We start from the raw sequence: 15,031 nt of genomic DNA, 5'->3' as shown, positions 1-15,031 counted from the left end.
GCAGTATATATTATAAGACATGCAATGCATGCAGAAATGTAGTGAGTGCAGCTTTTGCAGACATGATGGCAATGCAGTTAATGTAGGAGGAAAATATGAATCCAGGTGATCCAGGTGTGGGGGGTAAATGGCAAAAGAATCGGCTGGGTATCTAGATTTAAAACGTGGGGCTAAACTCAGTCTCTGGCATGTTAGGGACTGGCGGGGCTCTTTGTGGTGGAGGCAGGGGCGAGGAGAGTGACCCAGCAGTGGGGGTCAGTGATTTATGGTGGTGCCACCTACAAGGCAGGAGCCAGGGCAGGAGGAGGATGGGGCAGGACATAGGACTCTATCGTGTTCAAAGTACCTGAGCGTTAAAATAATCTGATACAGAACACCTTTGTCCCTCAGACATATCTAGTTCTATATTATGCTTTGTGTTAGATTAACTGAAAGTCATCACTCCTGTTAGCATGGGATGCTAACCATGGAGAGGCTGTATCACTCATTTAAATTTCCCAATGAAACAGGAGGCTCACTATTTGCATCTATTGGGTTCCTCATTGATCCTCTTGCCTGCCACTTGCTATAAAAGGTAGATCACCTGATACGTTGTTCAAGTGTCTTGCACAGCAAGCAAGGAGTGGGTGGCCAAAGGGACCAGGGAGACAAATAGGAGAATCCATGGCTCTTGAATATTCCACACAATTGAGCTTTAAAGGTATAGTGTCTGTCCCTGGGTTACAACTTGCCAAGTCTTCCACCAAGGGCTGAAATGCTTTGTTGTTTATACTGGAAAATTACATCAGTGTGTTATTGCTAGGGACTGGCTGATTAAATATCCTTATCAACCATACTAGCACTCAGCAATCCATTCTAAGTATGACTGTAAATGTGCAAGAACTCACACATATATCCTAGCCCTTTGGTGTGCTGTCAGTAGTCTCTACTGGCCTGTAAATTGCAAATTGTATTTGTCTGACTGTAACTTAGTGGGGTTATAATAACAAAGATTGGTTGGTTATACTGGAGGGTTTGCTTGACCTGAAGCAGCCTGTCTAGGAGCCTAGTATAGGGACAGGTGACTCCGTCAGTTTGGGTTTATATCAGTTTCTCATTGCTGCAGTTCTCTGCATATCAGTTCTCCATATTTCCACATTAGTTTGTGATTTAAAAACAAAGCAAAAACAATGTACGCATGAAAATTTATCAGCGTTTTAGCACCAATATCTCCTCATACAGACATTTTTACATGTAATTTTCCTACTATTGCCATTTTTGCAAAATTTCCCATAACAAAATGCATTTTCAAATGTTATTTTCACTAATATATGCATCTGTATGTACATTTTACCCTAGTATATGCATTTTTGTATACATTACCTTTTTGGAGTAAATGCACTGAAAAAAGTGTAGCTTTTGACGGATGACTGTGCTTTGGTTCTTCTATTGTTTTGGAATGTGTGAAGTAGGTAGGTTTGCATTTAAATGTGAACTGAATAAAAATTCTCTCCCATCCCTACTAGTAGACGACAGCCTTGTGGTTGTCACCCTAGCAACAATGCATTGAAACACCTGGTGTTGCCAGATTGAAGTGTCACTGAGCAGACAGACCAAACACCACACATTTTCTGACTGTTAAAATGAGAGCCACGTAGCCAATCTGCTGCTGTCTCGAGAATGAACTTTTTAAAAGGAGAATTATTTCCTTTGGAATTCAATAGAGTGATCAATAATCTCCCCTGATGTGTTCAGGAACAGCTTTATATGTCTGACACATTTCAAGTGAGGAAATCTGAAGATAGGACCGCCAGAGGGTCCAACATACTTTCCATTATTATAGAGTCATGAAATGACAGGCAATGCGCTCACTCGGCTTGTACAGAAATAACCTTGCAGGTGTGCTGCATGGTCTGATTTCAAGAGACACTATAATTGGGGGGGGGGGGTAAAACCAAGAAGCACTGATTTTACATGGCTCACTGTTTGCCCCCATTTCAAAAAATCTCTACAACTTAAATCATGGGTAGGCAAATTAAGGCCCAGGGGCCAGATCCAGCCCAATCGACTTCTAAATCTGGCCAGCAGACCGTCTGGGAATCAGCATGTTTTTACATGAGTAGAATGTGTGCTTTTATTTAAAATGCATCTCTGGGTTATTTGTGGGGCATAGGAATTCGTTCTTTTATTTTTTTCCTTTCAAAATATAGTTTAGCCCTCCACAAGGTCTGAGGGACAGTGGACCTGCCCCCTGCTGAAAAAGTTTGCTGATCCCTGACTTAAATGAAGCCAACACAACTATGAAGACTGTGTCTCTACAGACACAACCTGTATTTAATAATGACACATTTAGTCACACACACACACACACACACACACACACACACCCCTACCTTGTGGGGAACCTGTGGCTCTCTAGAAGTTGTTGAACTACAATTCCCATCATTCCTTACCATTGTCCATTGTCCATTCTACCTGGAATGAATAGGAGCTGGGATCCAGAATAACAACAACAACAACAACAACAACAACAACAACAAATTTATTATTTATGCCCCACGCATCTGGCTGGGTTTCCCCAGCCACTCTGGGCGGCCTCCAACTAAATATTAAAATACAATAGTCCGTCAAACATTAAAAACTTCCCTAAACAGGCTGCCTTCAGCTGTCTTCTAAAAGTCAGATAGTTGTATGGGAGGGCATTCCACAAGGTGGGTGCCACTACTGAGAAGGCCCTCTGTCAGGGGTTCAGGAGCAGAGGCGAGGGCAAGGGAGGAAACAGAGAGCGAGGGGGAGGAGGCAGAAGAAAAGATGAGTGATGACGACGACCCGAGATCTCCGAGTCTTTCCAGTGAATCAGAAGATTCACAGGAAGGAGCGCCAGTGGCCAGGGCAAGGGGGGAGCTTAGGGGGACACCCCAGGAAGAAGGGTCCAGAGGGGGCTCAGAGAGCAGCAGTTGGAAATCGGGGCCAGCATCACCAGCAGAACGCAGTGGAGAGGAAGGGCGCCAGGTACCGAGCTCTGGCAGCTCGCAGCAGGAGGGAGGGCATGAGTCAGGAGTGGCCACACCTCCATCGGGGAGCGAGGAAACGGTCAGGCGGAAAATGGAAGGTTGGGCGTCCCAAAAGGAAGAGACCACGGGGGGCAGAGGGACCCAGAGAAGAACGGTCAGGCGGAAAAGGTGGAGTAAGGTAGGGTACTTAGCTGGTGTACAGGGGGCGGAGACTCAGACGGAGCTTCGCCGGTCTAACCCTTAAGACGTAGAGCTGCACGCAGCAGCTTGAGAATGGAAACCGTAACTCAATAAAGACTTTTACAAAGTGACCGCTGGCTAGCGTGATCCTCTGTGAGCTAGGATCTTGAAGCAGCTCTGACAGACTGGTTCCCTGTAACTTCACTTCTTGCAATGAGGGAACTGCCAGAAGGCTCTTGGTGCTGGACCTCAGTGTCCGGGCTGAACGATGGGGGTGGAGACGCTCCTTCAGGTATACTGGACCAAGGCCATCTGGAAGACCACAGGATTCCCATCCTTGTTCTACATAAAACCACAAAGTAATACTTTTTTTTAGTTCATTAATTATCAGGACTAGTTGCAGTGAGGAGGTGGAGGGAGGACATTTTTCCTGATTCTGAAATTCAGAGTAATACAGAATAGTATTTCTGCATTGGAAACCTATGTAGAAGAATAATATCAAAAATTGTATTCTATCTACAGGTATCTAAGATGTTACTACTGGGCAGTTCGCACTTTAATCACTATTGGTGGGCTTCCAGAACCAGTAACCATGTTTGAAATCATCTTTCAACTTCTGAATTTCTTCTCAGGAGTCTTTGTATTTTCCAGCTTGATTGGTCAGGTAAGCAAAGGCATTAATGGTTAAACTGACCCTTGAGTTTAAGAGGTTTCCAACAATCTGTGTATTTTGTCAGGAAAAAGCAGCAATGCGAGAGCGAGCTGCAGATGCCTGGAATGCAAAACAGGATGTGATTGTTGGGGACTGTACCATGGGAACAAAGGGGCAGTCTATTCACTGTTCTGAGCACCGGATGTTAGCTCAGAGTGTCATCTGACCTGTACTGGAAGTACAGGGGTGGAGTTAGTCTCTCTACTGTTGGAGACTGGAGAGTGCAGACGTGTTTCTCTGTACTGCTGCAATGACGGAAATAAAGACATGTAAATAGATTTCTGTCTGTCTCTTTCCCCTCCCTGGGGAGGCAGGGAGGAGGGAGAGTGGTGTGTTCTCCTTCACGCTTGAGGAGGATCGCCGATCGTGACCTTGCCTGTATCCTGCCGGGAGACGCAGACGGGGAGGTCAACAAGGATCTCAAGCCGAGTGCCGGGAAAGTGGCCAGTTACCTCTGATAAAGGCTAGAGAATCCGACATATTTAACATTTAGTCTTCACATCAAAATATGAGTTTTTACTAGAGAGAGACAGGTACAAAGCTGTCTAGCCTTGAGCTAGTCATGGTCTGTTAGTCAAACCTACCTCATTGTTGTTGCGAGGATGAAATGTGGAGGAAGAGAACTATGTACACACTCCCTGGCATGGGAAGATATTGCATCACTGGCTCCTCTGCATAACCTGGAGCTTCTGACATTATTGAAGCAAAGGTGGAAAGTATGTACACTGGAAGCTCCCAGATCATCTCAGAACACACCATCCAACACGCCCTTTTGGCTTGCACTCTTTATAAAGACTTGAGGAATGAGGTTATCACCCCTCTTTTATTGTCCATTCTGGGTCGCCCAACCACTGTCACAGTGTCCATTCTCTTGGCAGATCAAGATGAGTAGGTGACAGCAAAGGTTGCAAGGCTTTTAGCTGGGGCAATTAGAATAAGATCCACTATTTGACTATTGATTCAAAACCGAAAATGTATTTTATACAATTCACTTTTATTTTTATTTTTTTGTGTATCATATTGTTGTTTTATTGCTATGACTGATGGCTGACACAAATAAATTCATTCATTCACCATCCAACACATATTCTATGGTGGTCTTCCAATATAGGTATACCAGGGAGAAAATCCTGTTTAACTTCCAGAAAACACTGATGCTCTGTAATGTGACCAAAACATTTAGAAAGGGTTGACACCATTCTTCTCATAGTAATATCTGATATGAGTTTCATGCTGCCAAAAGAAATGAAAATGTATTGTTGAAGATGGTTTTGATGCTGTTATTGACTTAGATGACCCATAACAAATTTATGAAACTCTTGATTTCCTCATTGTCCTCACCTTTACTGCTTATTATCTTGTTGGGGGCCAAAATTGTCTTGGCCTTTTTGAATCATGTTATTTTAAAATCAACATTTTAGAAAATCACTCCCACCCAGCTCCCAGTCTCTTTATTGGGCAAAAGGGAAGTAAATATTATCCCGGAGTAATAAAAAAAACAGTCAAGCCTGGTTTGTCCTCTACAAAGGCTAATTTGTTGTTTATCAAATGGATCTTTCTACAAATTAGCTTAGTTGCTGAGTTGATTGCTATTGGGAGTCAGGAAACAGCTTGTCAGCATTTCGAACAGTGCACAAACTCCATTTGCAATGTAGTGCTATATATGTCTACTCTGAAGTAAATCCCATAGAATTCAGGTAAGTGGAAATGGGCTTACAGTTTTAGACTCTGTTAATATCACTGCCAATTTCACTCTGTGCTTGGCAGCTAGTCTTATGTTTCACGACGGACTGCAAACACACAGGTATGATTCTGGAGGCTCTTGTTTATTTGGAGAGCTTACTAACTGGTCTTGTGTAATCAGGCAAATACAACTTCAGCCCAATCCTCCTGTGCTTCTTTATAGTAGTATCATTCCAGAATAAAGTCAATGATTCTTAGGTGTCCAGGGGCTGACAGGAGAATTCAGGTCATCCACAGGTCAGGAAAAGGACATGAGACATGAAATGCAGTTAGCTTTTATTCACAAAAGTGAAAACACATCTGGGCTAGTATCCCCTACTTGAAGATATTGCTGGAAAGTGGTGTCTGGCCCCTCCTTCCCTCTCTTGTCCCCTTAGTCTTGACTCCTCCCAAACATTTGTAGACCGCAGCAACAGGGAGAGTTTCCTCTCTGGGCCTGTCTGGCCTGTTGTTCAGCAATGTGCAGGACTCTTCATGTTGTGGGTGTCAGTGGAGGAGGAGAGCCAGTAGGAACAGGACTATCCGGATGCTGAGTAGTAGAAGCAGCTCTGCCTCTTCTCTGTCAGAGTCTGCGCTCACGCTGAGATTCTCGGCACCCAGTCCTGTCCTGGAATGGCTTCCTTCTTCTGTCCCCCCCATGTTCACTCAAACCTAGCACCTCCCAGCTCGTCCCTTCCGCAGACTGAACCCCTGTGTCCCACCACCACTGTTCTGGGTCTAAGTCTTCTTATTCTGTGTTGTCCCTGAGGGGCTCTTGGGCTGGCGGCACCCACCACTCTTCCTCATCCAGCCAGTCCTTGACATCAGGGTGCTTCTAGTCTGTTATACTTTTTCTCATAAAAATATTTAGTTTAGATGTTGGCATATGCCCTTTTCACAACGGAGCGCACACTCAGAATCCACCACAAAGGAAGACTGCAAAAAACACACACAAAAAAACGACTAAATAGTGGTCCTGGGCAACAAATCAAACACGTCTTTACAAAACTGGGCTTTTTGGGAAAAGCGATGAACAACTGCATAGTATAAGTATATAAAATTGTGCCTCCTTCCTTACCAATATCACATCAACAAAGCAGCTCATGACATATTGAAAGGTCAATAACATTTACAGCCAACCTCAGCCAACAAATAAAAACAAAACAATATAAATGCAGGAGATGTCATCTAAAAGTGACTAAAACATCAACAAACTGTTATAATAGCCTTCTAACGATACTGGTTGACATTTGCAGATGCGAGATGTCATTGGCGCAGCGACAGCAGGGCAGAACTACTACCGTGCCTGTATGGATAACACTGTATCTTACATGAACGTCAACACAATCCCAAGAATTGTTCAGAATCGTGTTCGAACTTGGTATGAGTATACGTGGGATTCGCAAGGAATGCTGGGTAAAATTCAGAATAATTCAAAAGACGCCTGCACCCCACCCTCCCCACTTTCCCTGGGAATATCAATATAATTTAGTTTCTTTGACAATGGACTGGGAATCAGCAGCAGTTATTAACTACTGCACTTGATTTCATCAAATAATTTTGTGCTTTATAAAAAATATATTCTTTTAATAAATCCATATCCTAAATTGCAACTGTTCAGAAAGGCTGCCTAAATTTGGATAATACTTTTGCAAGCTTTTATCAAGTATTCCTGACAGCCCTTCCCTTCTAATCATTTTAGTTTTGTAGTTGTTTTTGGTCGGTAGAGATCCAATGTAGCACAATTTTTGTTTCTTTAAAAAAGGTTTCTCCCCCTCACCTGTTCTGTAATCCTGCCTTGCAGATGAATCTGAATTACTGGAGCAGATGCCAGGGAAGATGCAGCTAGCCATTGCCATCGATGTGAACTTTGCCATTGTCAGTAAAGTTGACTTGTTCAAAGTAAGTGGCTTTTCATGTAATCTAACATCCAGGATTGGAAAGATGTTTGCTTGCTTGCAGTAATCCGGATCACCAAACAAACAAACAAAGCGATTCCAGTAAACAATTTTGAATTTACGTGCAACAATAAAAGCAAAGTTACAGAGTTGCTTTAATGCCGATTATCTCCAACTAGGACCAAGTATGGTATGTCAGGAGCCATCCTACTCTTGAGTAGGGCCCTGGCAGAGACACATGCCCGACTGGCATGTTCCCTCCCTCCTGGTCGTTTGTTCGGGAGCTTTAAAAGCTTTCTTCTGCCCGAACATCACAGCGACCAATGCCAACAGACATCAGCACACTTAGGGATCCACAGAGTCTTCACAGCTTGCGTGACAGACCTCAGCAACTCAGCATTTTGGCTAATCTACTTTATTTACATAGAAACACACATGGAGCACTGCAACATGGCTCCCTCTCCTTCTAGCATCAGACAGCAAAGAGAAAGAACAAAGGGCAAAAGTCCCACTTCACAGAACACAGTAACACAAACATCCTGTCTCCGTCACTTCCCACTCTGTGGAATGAAAACATACACCGTCATGTGATAGACAACAATCCCATGACTGCAAGCACGGGGAATGAATCTTCAATATGGTGGCCCTGTGAAGGCAGAAGCACATGGGAAAGAGGTTCATGTAGTTACTAGTGGCTCACAGTGGGACTGAACCAGCCACCAGGAGCCACACAGGTTCATAAGCTTTGACAAAGCCGTGAAGGATGCTTATACAAGTTGCTGGCTTAAAGGAGACAATTACCCAATGCTTCCAATTTTACAGCAAGAATTCCATTTTACAGCCAGCATTCTTTGTTGGAACTAAATCATTAAATAGGTGAGCATATGCATGCTGCCTGCAACCTAGCTAATCTTAGAATGAACTTCTATGATCCACAAGTAAAGATTAGATTTAATCTTTTCCTTCTTCTTTTGTATTTTGACCTTCTGCCAGTTCTGTGTAACATTACCTGTATGCATTTCACATACAATATAATTCTGATTCTGATTATTCTCGCCCCCCCCCTCTTTTTTTTTACCAGGGATGTGATAACCAAATGATCTGTGACATGCTGCTGAGACTGAAATCCATTGTGTATTTACCTGGTGACTTTGTCTGCAAAAAGGTGATCTTGACAATTTATATTACAAATGCAAGAATAATGAGAGCGTTAGAAAAAGGAGTTCAGCTATGGGTCAAGAATAAAATTTGAACAAAATTAATCTTGGGCAAATTACATTGCATGAAAACTAATTAGAGTGCAATTTGCAATAATAATAATGTACTCTCAAATTTCAAACTTGGCCCAGACAATATGGATTTTATTACTTATATATATGTGTGCGGGTTTTTTTTAAAAAAAAATAGAGTAAGAGCAACTGGAATTTAAATATGAGTTATCTATTGGCATACATTATTAGACTTCATTATTTAACTGAAATGTTGCAGACACAAAACTAGATATAAGTGTAAAGAGAGATGCCTGAAACTGAACTGTAAAATTCTGTGATTTGCCATCTGAAAAAAGGATCTGAGACACATACATTTAAATGTTCTGCGCTTTGCCAATAATGATCAGTCTTGATACTGTATAGCCATGTTTGCTGTAATGACTAGACAATAAAGTACAGCAGTTTTCTAAGTGTGGGCCAAACTAATGCTGTGTCCTTTGGGGAGAACCCAGAAATCAGGATTAGGACTTCAGCATAAGCCTAAAACTTCAGCTTAGCCTTTTCCTCCTGCACAAAGGTGCTGATGAAAATTCCACTCCCCTGCCACATCTGGAAGTTGAAGTCTGGCATTTAAATGAAGCTTCCATTGGTACCTACAGGAACTTCCATCCTGGAGCAAATAGTAACTTTTGCGAGAATAACTTTTTTTCAAGATCACAGCATGGTGGGAAAGGGTTAAAGCCTGCCCCCATACTGCATTCTTAGTCTTGATTGCCTCCCTGATCTCTCTCTCACACACATACCGTAGCTACTATTTAAAGGAAATAAATCAAGCACGTTAAATTCTTACATGCATTTAATGTCACATCTACTTTGGCCCTGAAGTTGACAAGCGATTTAAATCTTTACCTATGTATGGCTGAGGTTTTGTTCAAATCCAGATATATTATTTACAAAAATAATGCTTGAAACACTGGACTGCACTGACTATATAAATGATGGATACACCCCACTTTTATGCTACCTTTTCTTTTATAGTATACTAGATTACATTGATTGGAGTACATATATCATAAGCGCAGACATTTCAGTCCTGTTTGTCCAGGTATAATTGGCTTCATTTGGATGCTAATCAGCTCACAAATGAGCTGGTAAATATGCAAGAAACAGCAGATGCTTTGGTTGGTTGATTATTCTTGATTTCCTCTTTGAAATTATGCAAATGATCATTAGGAAAAATAATTAAAATGCTGATTTGCTTTGGAATGTGCAGTGTTTCATTTGTTTGGGCTGCTGTTGCTATGCTTGTCTTGGAGAATGGGAGAGGCAAGGTGAGATAGAGAGAGATACTTTTAACTAGAGTCGCATCTATGGATAGTTTTTTCAACTCTGTGAAGGTTAAAATCATTCCATATCCATGGACCGGCCCAAGGCATTTTGCTACCTGAGTCAAAGGACGAGGAGGAATTTCCCCCTCTCAGTTCCATGTCCAGACGATATGTCAGTCATGAGGGAAACAGACATGCGTCACTAGGGAGGGCCTTCCACAAAGAGGGGACACCACTGAGAAGGCACTGTCACAGGTCAGAGTCAACCAGGCAGCCCCCTGTGGCAGCACCGTGACGCCACCGGCCAATCACAGGGTCTGAAGTGGCTGATACTGGAGAATTCATTCTTTTAGGCACTTAGGGCTTTGTATGATAGTACAAACCTTAATCGGCAGCCAGTGCAGTGCTTTCAGGACTCCCAGTCCCACTTACCAGCCTAGCAGCTGCCTTCTACACTAGCTGTAACCTCCAAGCCATCTTCTAGGTCATTTTCCCCCATTGTAGGAGGCAACCAGAGCATGGGCAACTGCGGCCAGGCTACCCTGGTCCAGAAATACCCATAGCTGGCGAATCAGCCTAAGCTGGGCATAAGCATGCCTAGCCACCAAAGCTACATGAGATTCTGGTGACACATAGGAGCCCAAACAGTGAAGTTGTTCCTTCATGAGGAGTGCAAGCCTACGTAGAATAGTATCTCTCTCTCTCTCTCAGCCTAACTCATCCTGGCAAAGTCACTGGGAGGATAAAATGCAGCAACCCCCATCTTGGCCACCCTGACCTCCTTGGAGGGAGGAGGAAATACCGAATTATTCATCATTACTGTATCTACAATGGGAAAACCTTTCAAAACAGGGCATAGTGATTTTACTGTACAGTTTAAGAAGCTGCTTCATCATGCCAGTGTTATAAAGCGGAGATTCAGTTTGTGGCAAGTTCACCAGCTGCAGAAAGAAGCCATGACTCTTTAAAGAATATTCTTTCTGCAATTGCGTGTCATTATCACCACTGAGCTATCATGGACTGAGAATATTTTCTTCTGCATGTTTATACCTAGGGAGAAATTGGTAGAGAAATGTACATCATCAAACAAGGAGAAGTTCAAGTGCTGGGAGGTCCTGATGGCACCAAGGTCCTGGTCACCTTGAGAGCAGGAGCTGTATTTGGAGAGATCAGGTAATGTTTGTTTATTAAATTTGTATATCACCCTTCATCTGTAGATCTCAGGGTGTTTCACCACATATAAAAAAAGATAAAAACGAAATAATAATAAAAACAAGTACAAAAAAGAAAACACCACAAACGAATAAACTCCCCTCCTCCAAGCACATTTGCAAGGCCTGGTTGAAGAGGAACATTTTTGCCTTTGCTGTTCCATAAAGGTAAAGGTAAAGGGAGCCCTGACCATTAGGCCCAGTCGCGACTGACTCTGGGGTTGCGGCGCTCATCTCGCTTTATTGGCCGAGGGAGTCGGTGTACAGCTCATGTGGCCTGTATGACTAAGCTGCTTCTGGCAAACCAGAGCAGCGCACAGAAACACCGTTTACCTTCCTGCCGGAGCGGTACCTATTTATCTACTTGCACTTTGATGTGCTTTCGAACTACAAGGTTGGCAGGAGCAGGGACTTAGCAACGGGAGCTCACCCCGTCATGGGGATTCGAACCGTCGACCTTCTGATCAGCAAGTCCTAGGCTCTGTGGTTTAACCCATAGCGCCACCCGCGTCCCAAGGGTACCTTAGGGACCACCAAAATCCTTCCTATCCTAGCTCAATCACCAAGATCATCTCCAGGAGTTAGCGAGGCAAGGCTGATTTGACAGAAGCACAAAACAGAGTCTTTTGTGTGAGCAGCACAGTCTGGTGGAATGTTCTGTCAATACTCAGCAGATACCTTCTGTTTCAACATTTAAATGCCTGCTGAAAACTTTTCTACGCCTTTAGCATTTACACAGGCAATGAAGAAAATACTTTCCATAACAGTTAGCTGGTGGTCTCTGACGATATATATATAAAACGGAAAGCTGCTTTGATGTTATTAATGATATGGTGGTAAATATTTTTATAAATGTTCTCTCTGTCGTTTCAGCCTATTAGCTGCAAGCGGGGGAAATCGGCGGACTGCAAATGTGGTGGCCCATGGATTTGCCAACCTCTTCATTCTTGACAAGAAGACCCTCAATGAAATCTTGGTGCACTACCCTGACTCTGAAAAGCTCCTGAGGAAGAAGGGAAAGTGAGTCTTTCAAGAAATCTATAGACCATTTGCCTTAAAATGCAAAACTGGCATCTCTCTCCCTCTGTTTGTGTAGAAGAGCATTTGCTTCTTACACATATGGTTCTTGCAGGACATGGCTGCAAATGTTGGAGGAAGGATAACTTGGGGCTAATAATGCCAGAAGATCAGGGACATTGCAAGTTATTTAAAAGACCCAGCGGACAGGCCCACAACACAAATTTCCACAAACATATGTAGCGCTTATGGACAAACTAAAGGCGGCAGGTGTTTAAAGATAAAGGGACCCCTGGCCATTATGTCCAGCCTCGAATGACTCTGGGGTTGTGGCGCTCATCTCGCTTTATTGGCCGAGGGAGCCGGCATACGGCTTCCGAGCCATGTGGCCAGCATGATTAAGCCGCTTCTGGCGAACCAGAGCAGCGCACAGAAACGCCATTTACTTTCCTGCTGGAGCGGTACCTATTTATGTACTTGCACTTTGACGTGCTTTCGAACTGCTAGCTTGGCAGGAACAGGGACCGAGCAACGGGAGAACACCCTGTCGCAGGGATTCGAACCACCGACCTTCTGATCGGCAAGCCCTAGGCTCTGAGGTTTAGGTATCACTAATAATGTACTCTGCACCATGTGCAGCAAGAAAAATCCAAATATTTTAAAAATAATAGAAGGGGTGAATGGCAGGAGATCCCCTGGGTCATCTTTTAACAATGTATCTGCAGAAGCTACAGACCCAAACAAGGGAAAGCCAGTAGAGTTCTTATTGTGTGCCGATAGTGCAATTATCTATTGTGATTTTCTCTTTAATTCCATGTAATTCCATTACTTAGATGACCATGTTTATGATGTAAAAGGAATGTGTTCTTTTAAAATGCAGCTTTACAATGAGAGATTACACTACCGTTGCAAGATTTTTCTGCTATTGACCTCTTGAGAATACCTTAAGTGTTTATCTTTCAAAAGTTAACGTAACTCTTTTGAGTTCTAGCCTTCAGTTAGAAATGCATACATATTCTCAAAAGAATATTTGCCCATGCAGTTTCATTGGAGATCATGGGTAGCCAGCCAGGGACTATTCATCGTAATGGTTATATACAACCACTAATTTTAAAAGTTGTATGCTTTGAGTACCAGCTCATGAGGAGCAACAAGAGACAACTGTTGCCTTCATGCACTTGCTTGTTGGCAACCTAGAAACATTTGGTTCGCTACTATGAGAAATGGGATGCTAGATTAAAGAGAGTCTAACCCTAAAAACCCTGATCCAGCAGGACTTGTAATGTTCATATGCCTACGGGTGGCTAGGACAATCACTCTTACCTATTTTTTGCCCTTGCCCAGGAGGCAATTACAGATCAGACCTAATTAGGAGTCTGCATTAATTTTTTTCATGTATCTTGCCGATATAAAATAAATCAGTTCAGCTTTTCCATATTATTTCCAGAGTGGACTAATCCGTTTCTGCAAGGAATCGCTGGGTTTCCTTGAATTTTTAAGCAGCCACCAGTATGCAGATTGGCGTGAGATGGCTGTTGCTTAGAACTGAAACTTAAAAGGAAGTCCCCCTGGTGCACGGGTCTGTGCTTTTATATGTTGCGGCTCGATTGCCTTGGGTGGGAAGGCAAATCGGTACACAAACAAGGCAGAATTATTGAATTCCTAATGGAACATGGGAGGAGAGAACTGTATTCAAAGCCCCGAGCGCTTTGAAGGAAACAAATGAAATACAAATAATGGAACTGGAAGTTGCAGGTCAGGCGTCGCACAAGGCATCCCTTTCCAATAAAAGCTGACGGACGAACTGTGTGTCTTTTGCTGCCTGGCTGGGAATCCAGGATCAGGAATATTACATGGAGTGCAAAACTACTAAATAGAGAGGAGGCTGTTCAAATACTATTTCACATGCTCTCTCTCTCCCCCCCCCTCCCTCCCACTTTTCCTATGATCTAGAGTGCTCATAAAGAAGGCAGGCAAGCCCGTGGGAGGACCAACAGCACCTGCCAAAGGCTTGACCCTGTTAACACAGAAAGTAGAACCACCCAAGATGTTCCAAGCGCTGCTGGGTGGAAAAGGTGGCGGCATGGCGGCTGTTATCCAGCTGAAGAGACAGATGGAGGAACAGGTACTCACAAATGCTGCAAGTTCAATGGGGAGCCTGGAATGTGGAAGAGATAAACAGGGAGAATACAAACTCAGGGTGGGGTGGAGGTCTGGTTAGTTAGAGGAACTACCAGGAGCAAGGAATCTAATCCTCGTTAAACATCCAGGCACCAGGAGATGGCAGGCATTACCATGCCATCGCACTCAGAAATGTCTGAGAAGGCACATACCCTCCCACCAGATTTATAAGCAGTGGGAAATGTGCTGAGCAGCGTCTTCAAAAGGGAATGCAAGTTTTATAAACCCATCCTGACAAAGACAACAATGACGGTGTGTTTCAGTTCATCCCCATTAATGTAGCAATTTTCTTTCTGAAGCAGATAGCAGTGATCAGCACATATGGAGAGATCCCCTTTCCTTCCGCCATATTCTCAAGGATCTTCCCGATTAGCTGCATTTAAACAAATAAATAAATTTCATAAGATTGTTCGCAGTACGAAGAAAGTGAATTAAGAGACAAACTGTTTCTTCCTCATAATTACTGGCATTTGGAACAACACAATGAAGTTTATTGTCAGCAGATTTGGGGCAGACAGAAGAAAGCTGTACTTTATACATTAATTGCGTAACAAACCCCTGTAGTTCCCTTATATAAT

The 15,031-nt window shown here is 43.2% G+C and overlaps 1 protein-coding gene across 1 annotated transcript in view; it reads left to right on the top strand.

The window, feature by feature from the left end:
- Positions 1-15,031, top strand: part of CNGB3 (cyclic nucleotide gated channel subunit beta 3) — a 67,054-nt gene that overhangs the window by 46,941 nt on the left and 5,082 nt on the right. Inside the window, exons 11-17 of the mRNA XM_082236142.1 lie at positions 3,696-3,837; positions 6,864-7,023; positions 7,412-7,509; positions 8,587-8,670; positions 11,099-11,217; positions 12,129-12,275; positions 14,226-14,397. Coding sequence (XP_082092268.1) covers positions 3,696-3,837; positions 6,864-7,023; positions 7,412-7,509; positions 8,587-8,670; positions 11,099-11,217; positions 12,129-12,275; positions 14,226-14,397 — 922 coding nt within the window. The remainder of the gene's footprint in view (positions 1-3,695; positions 3,838-6,863; positions 7,024-7,411; positions 7,510-8,586; positions 8,671-11,098; positions 11,218-12,128; positions 12,276-14,225; positions 14,398-15,031) is intronic.

Source organism: Podarcis vaucheri, assembly GCF_965113315.1.
Source record: "Podarcis vaucheri genome assembly, chromosome: 8".
Taxonomy (NCBI): Eukaryota; Metazoa; Chordata; class Lepidosauria; order Squamata; family Lacertidae; genus Podarcis; species Podarcis vaucheri.
Note: the sequence above shows the minus strand (reverse complement) of the source record. Positions and strands in the feature narration are given on the sequence as shown.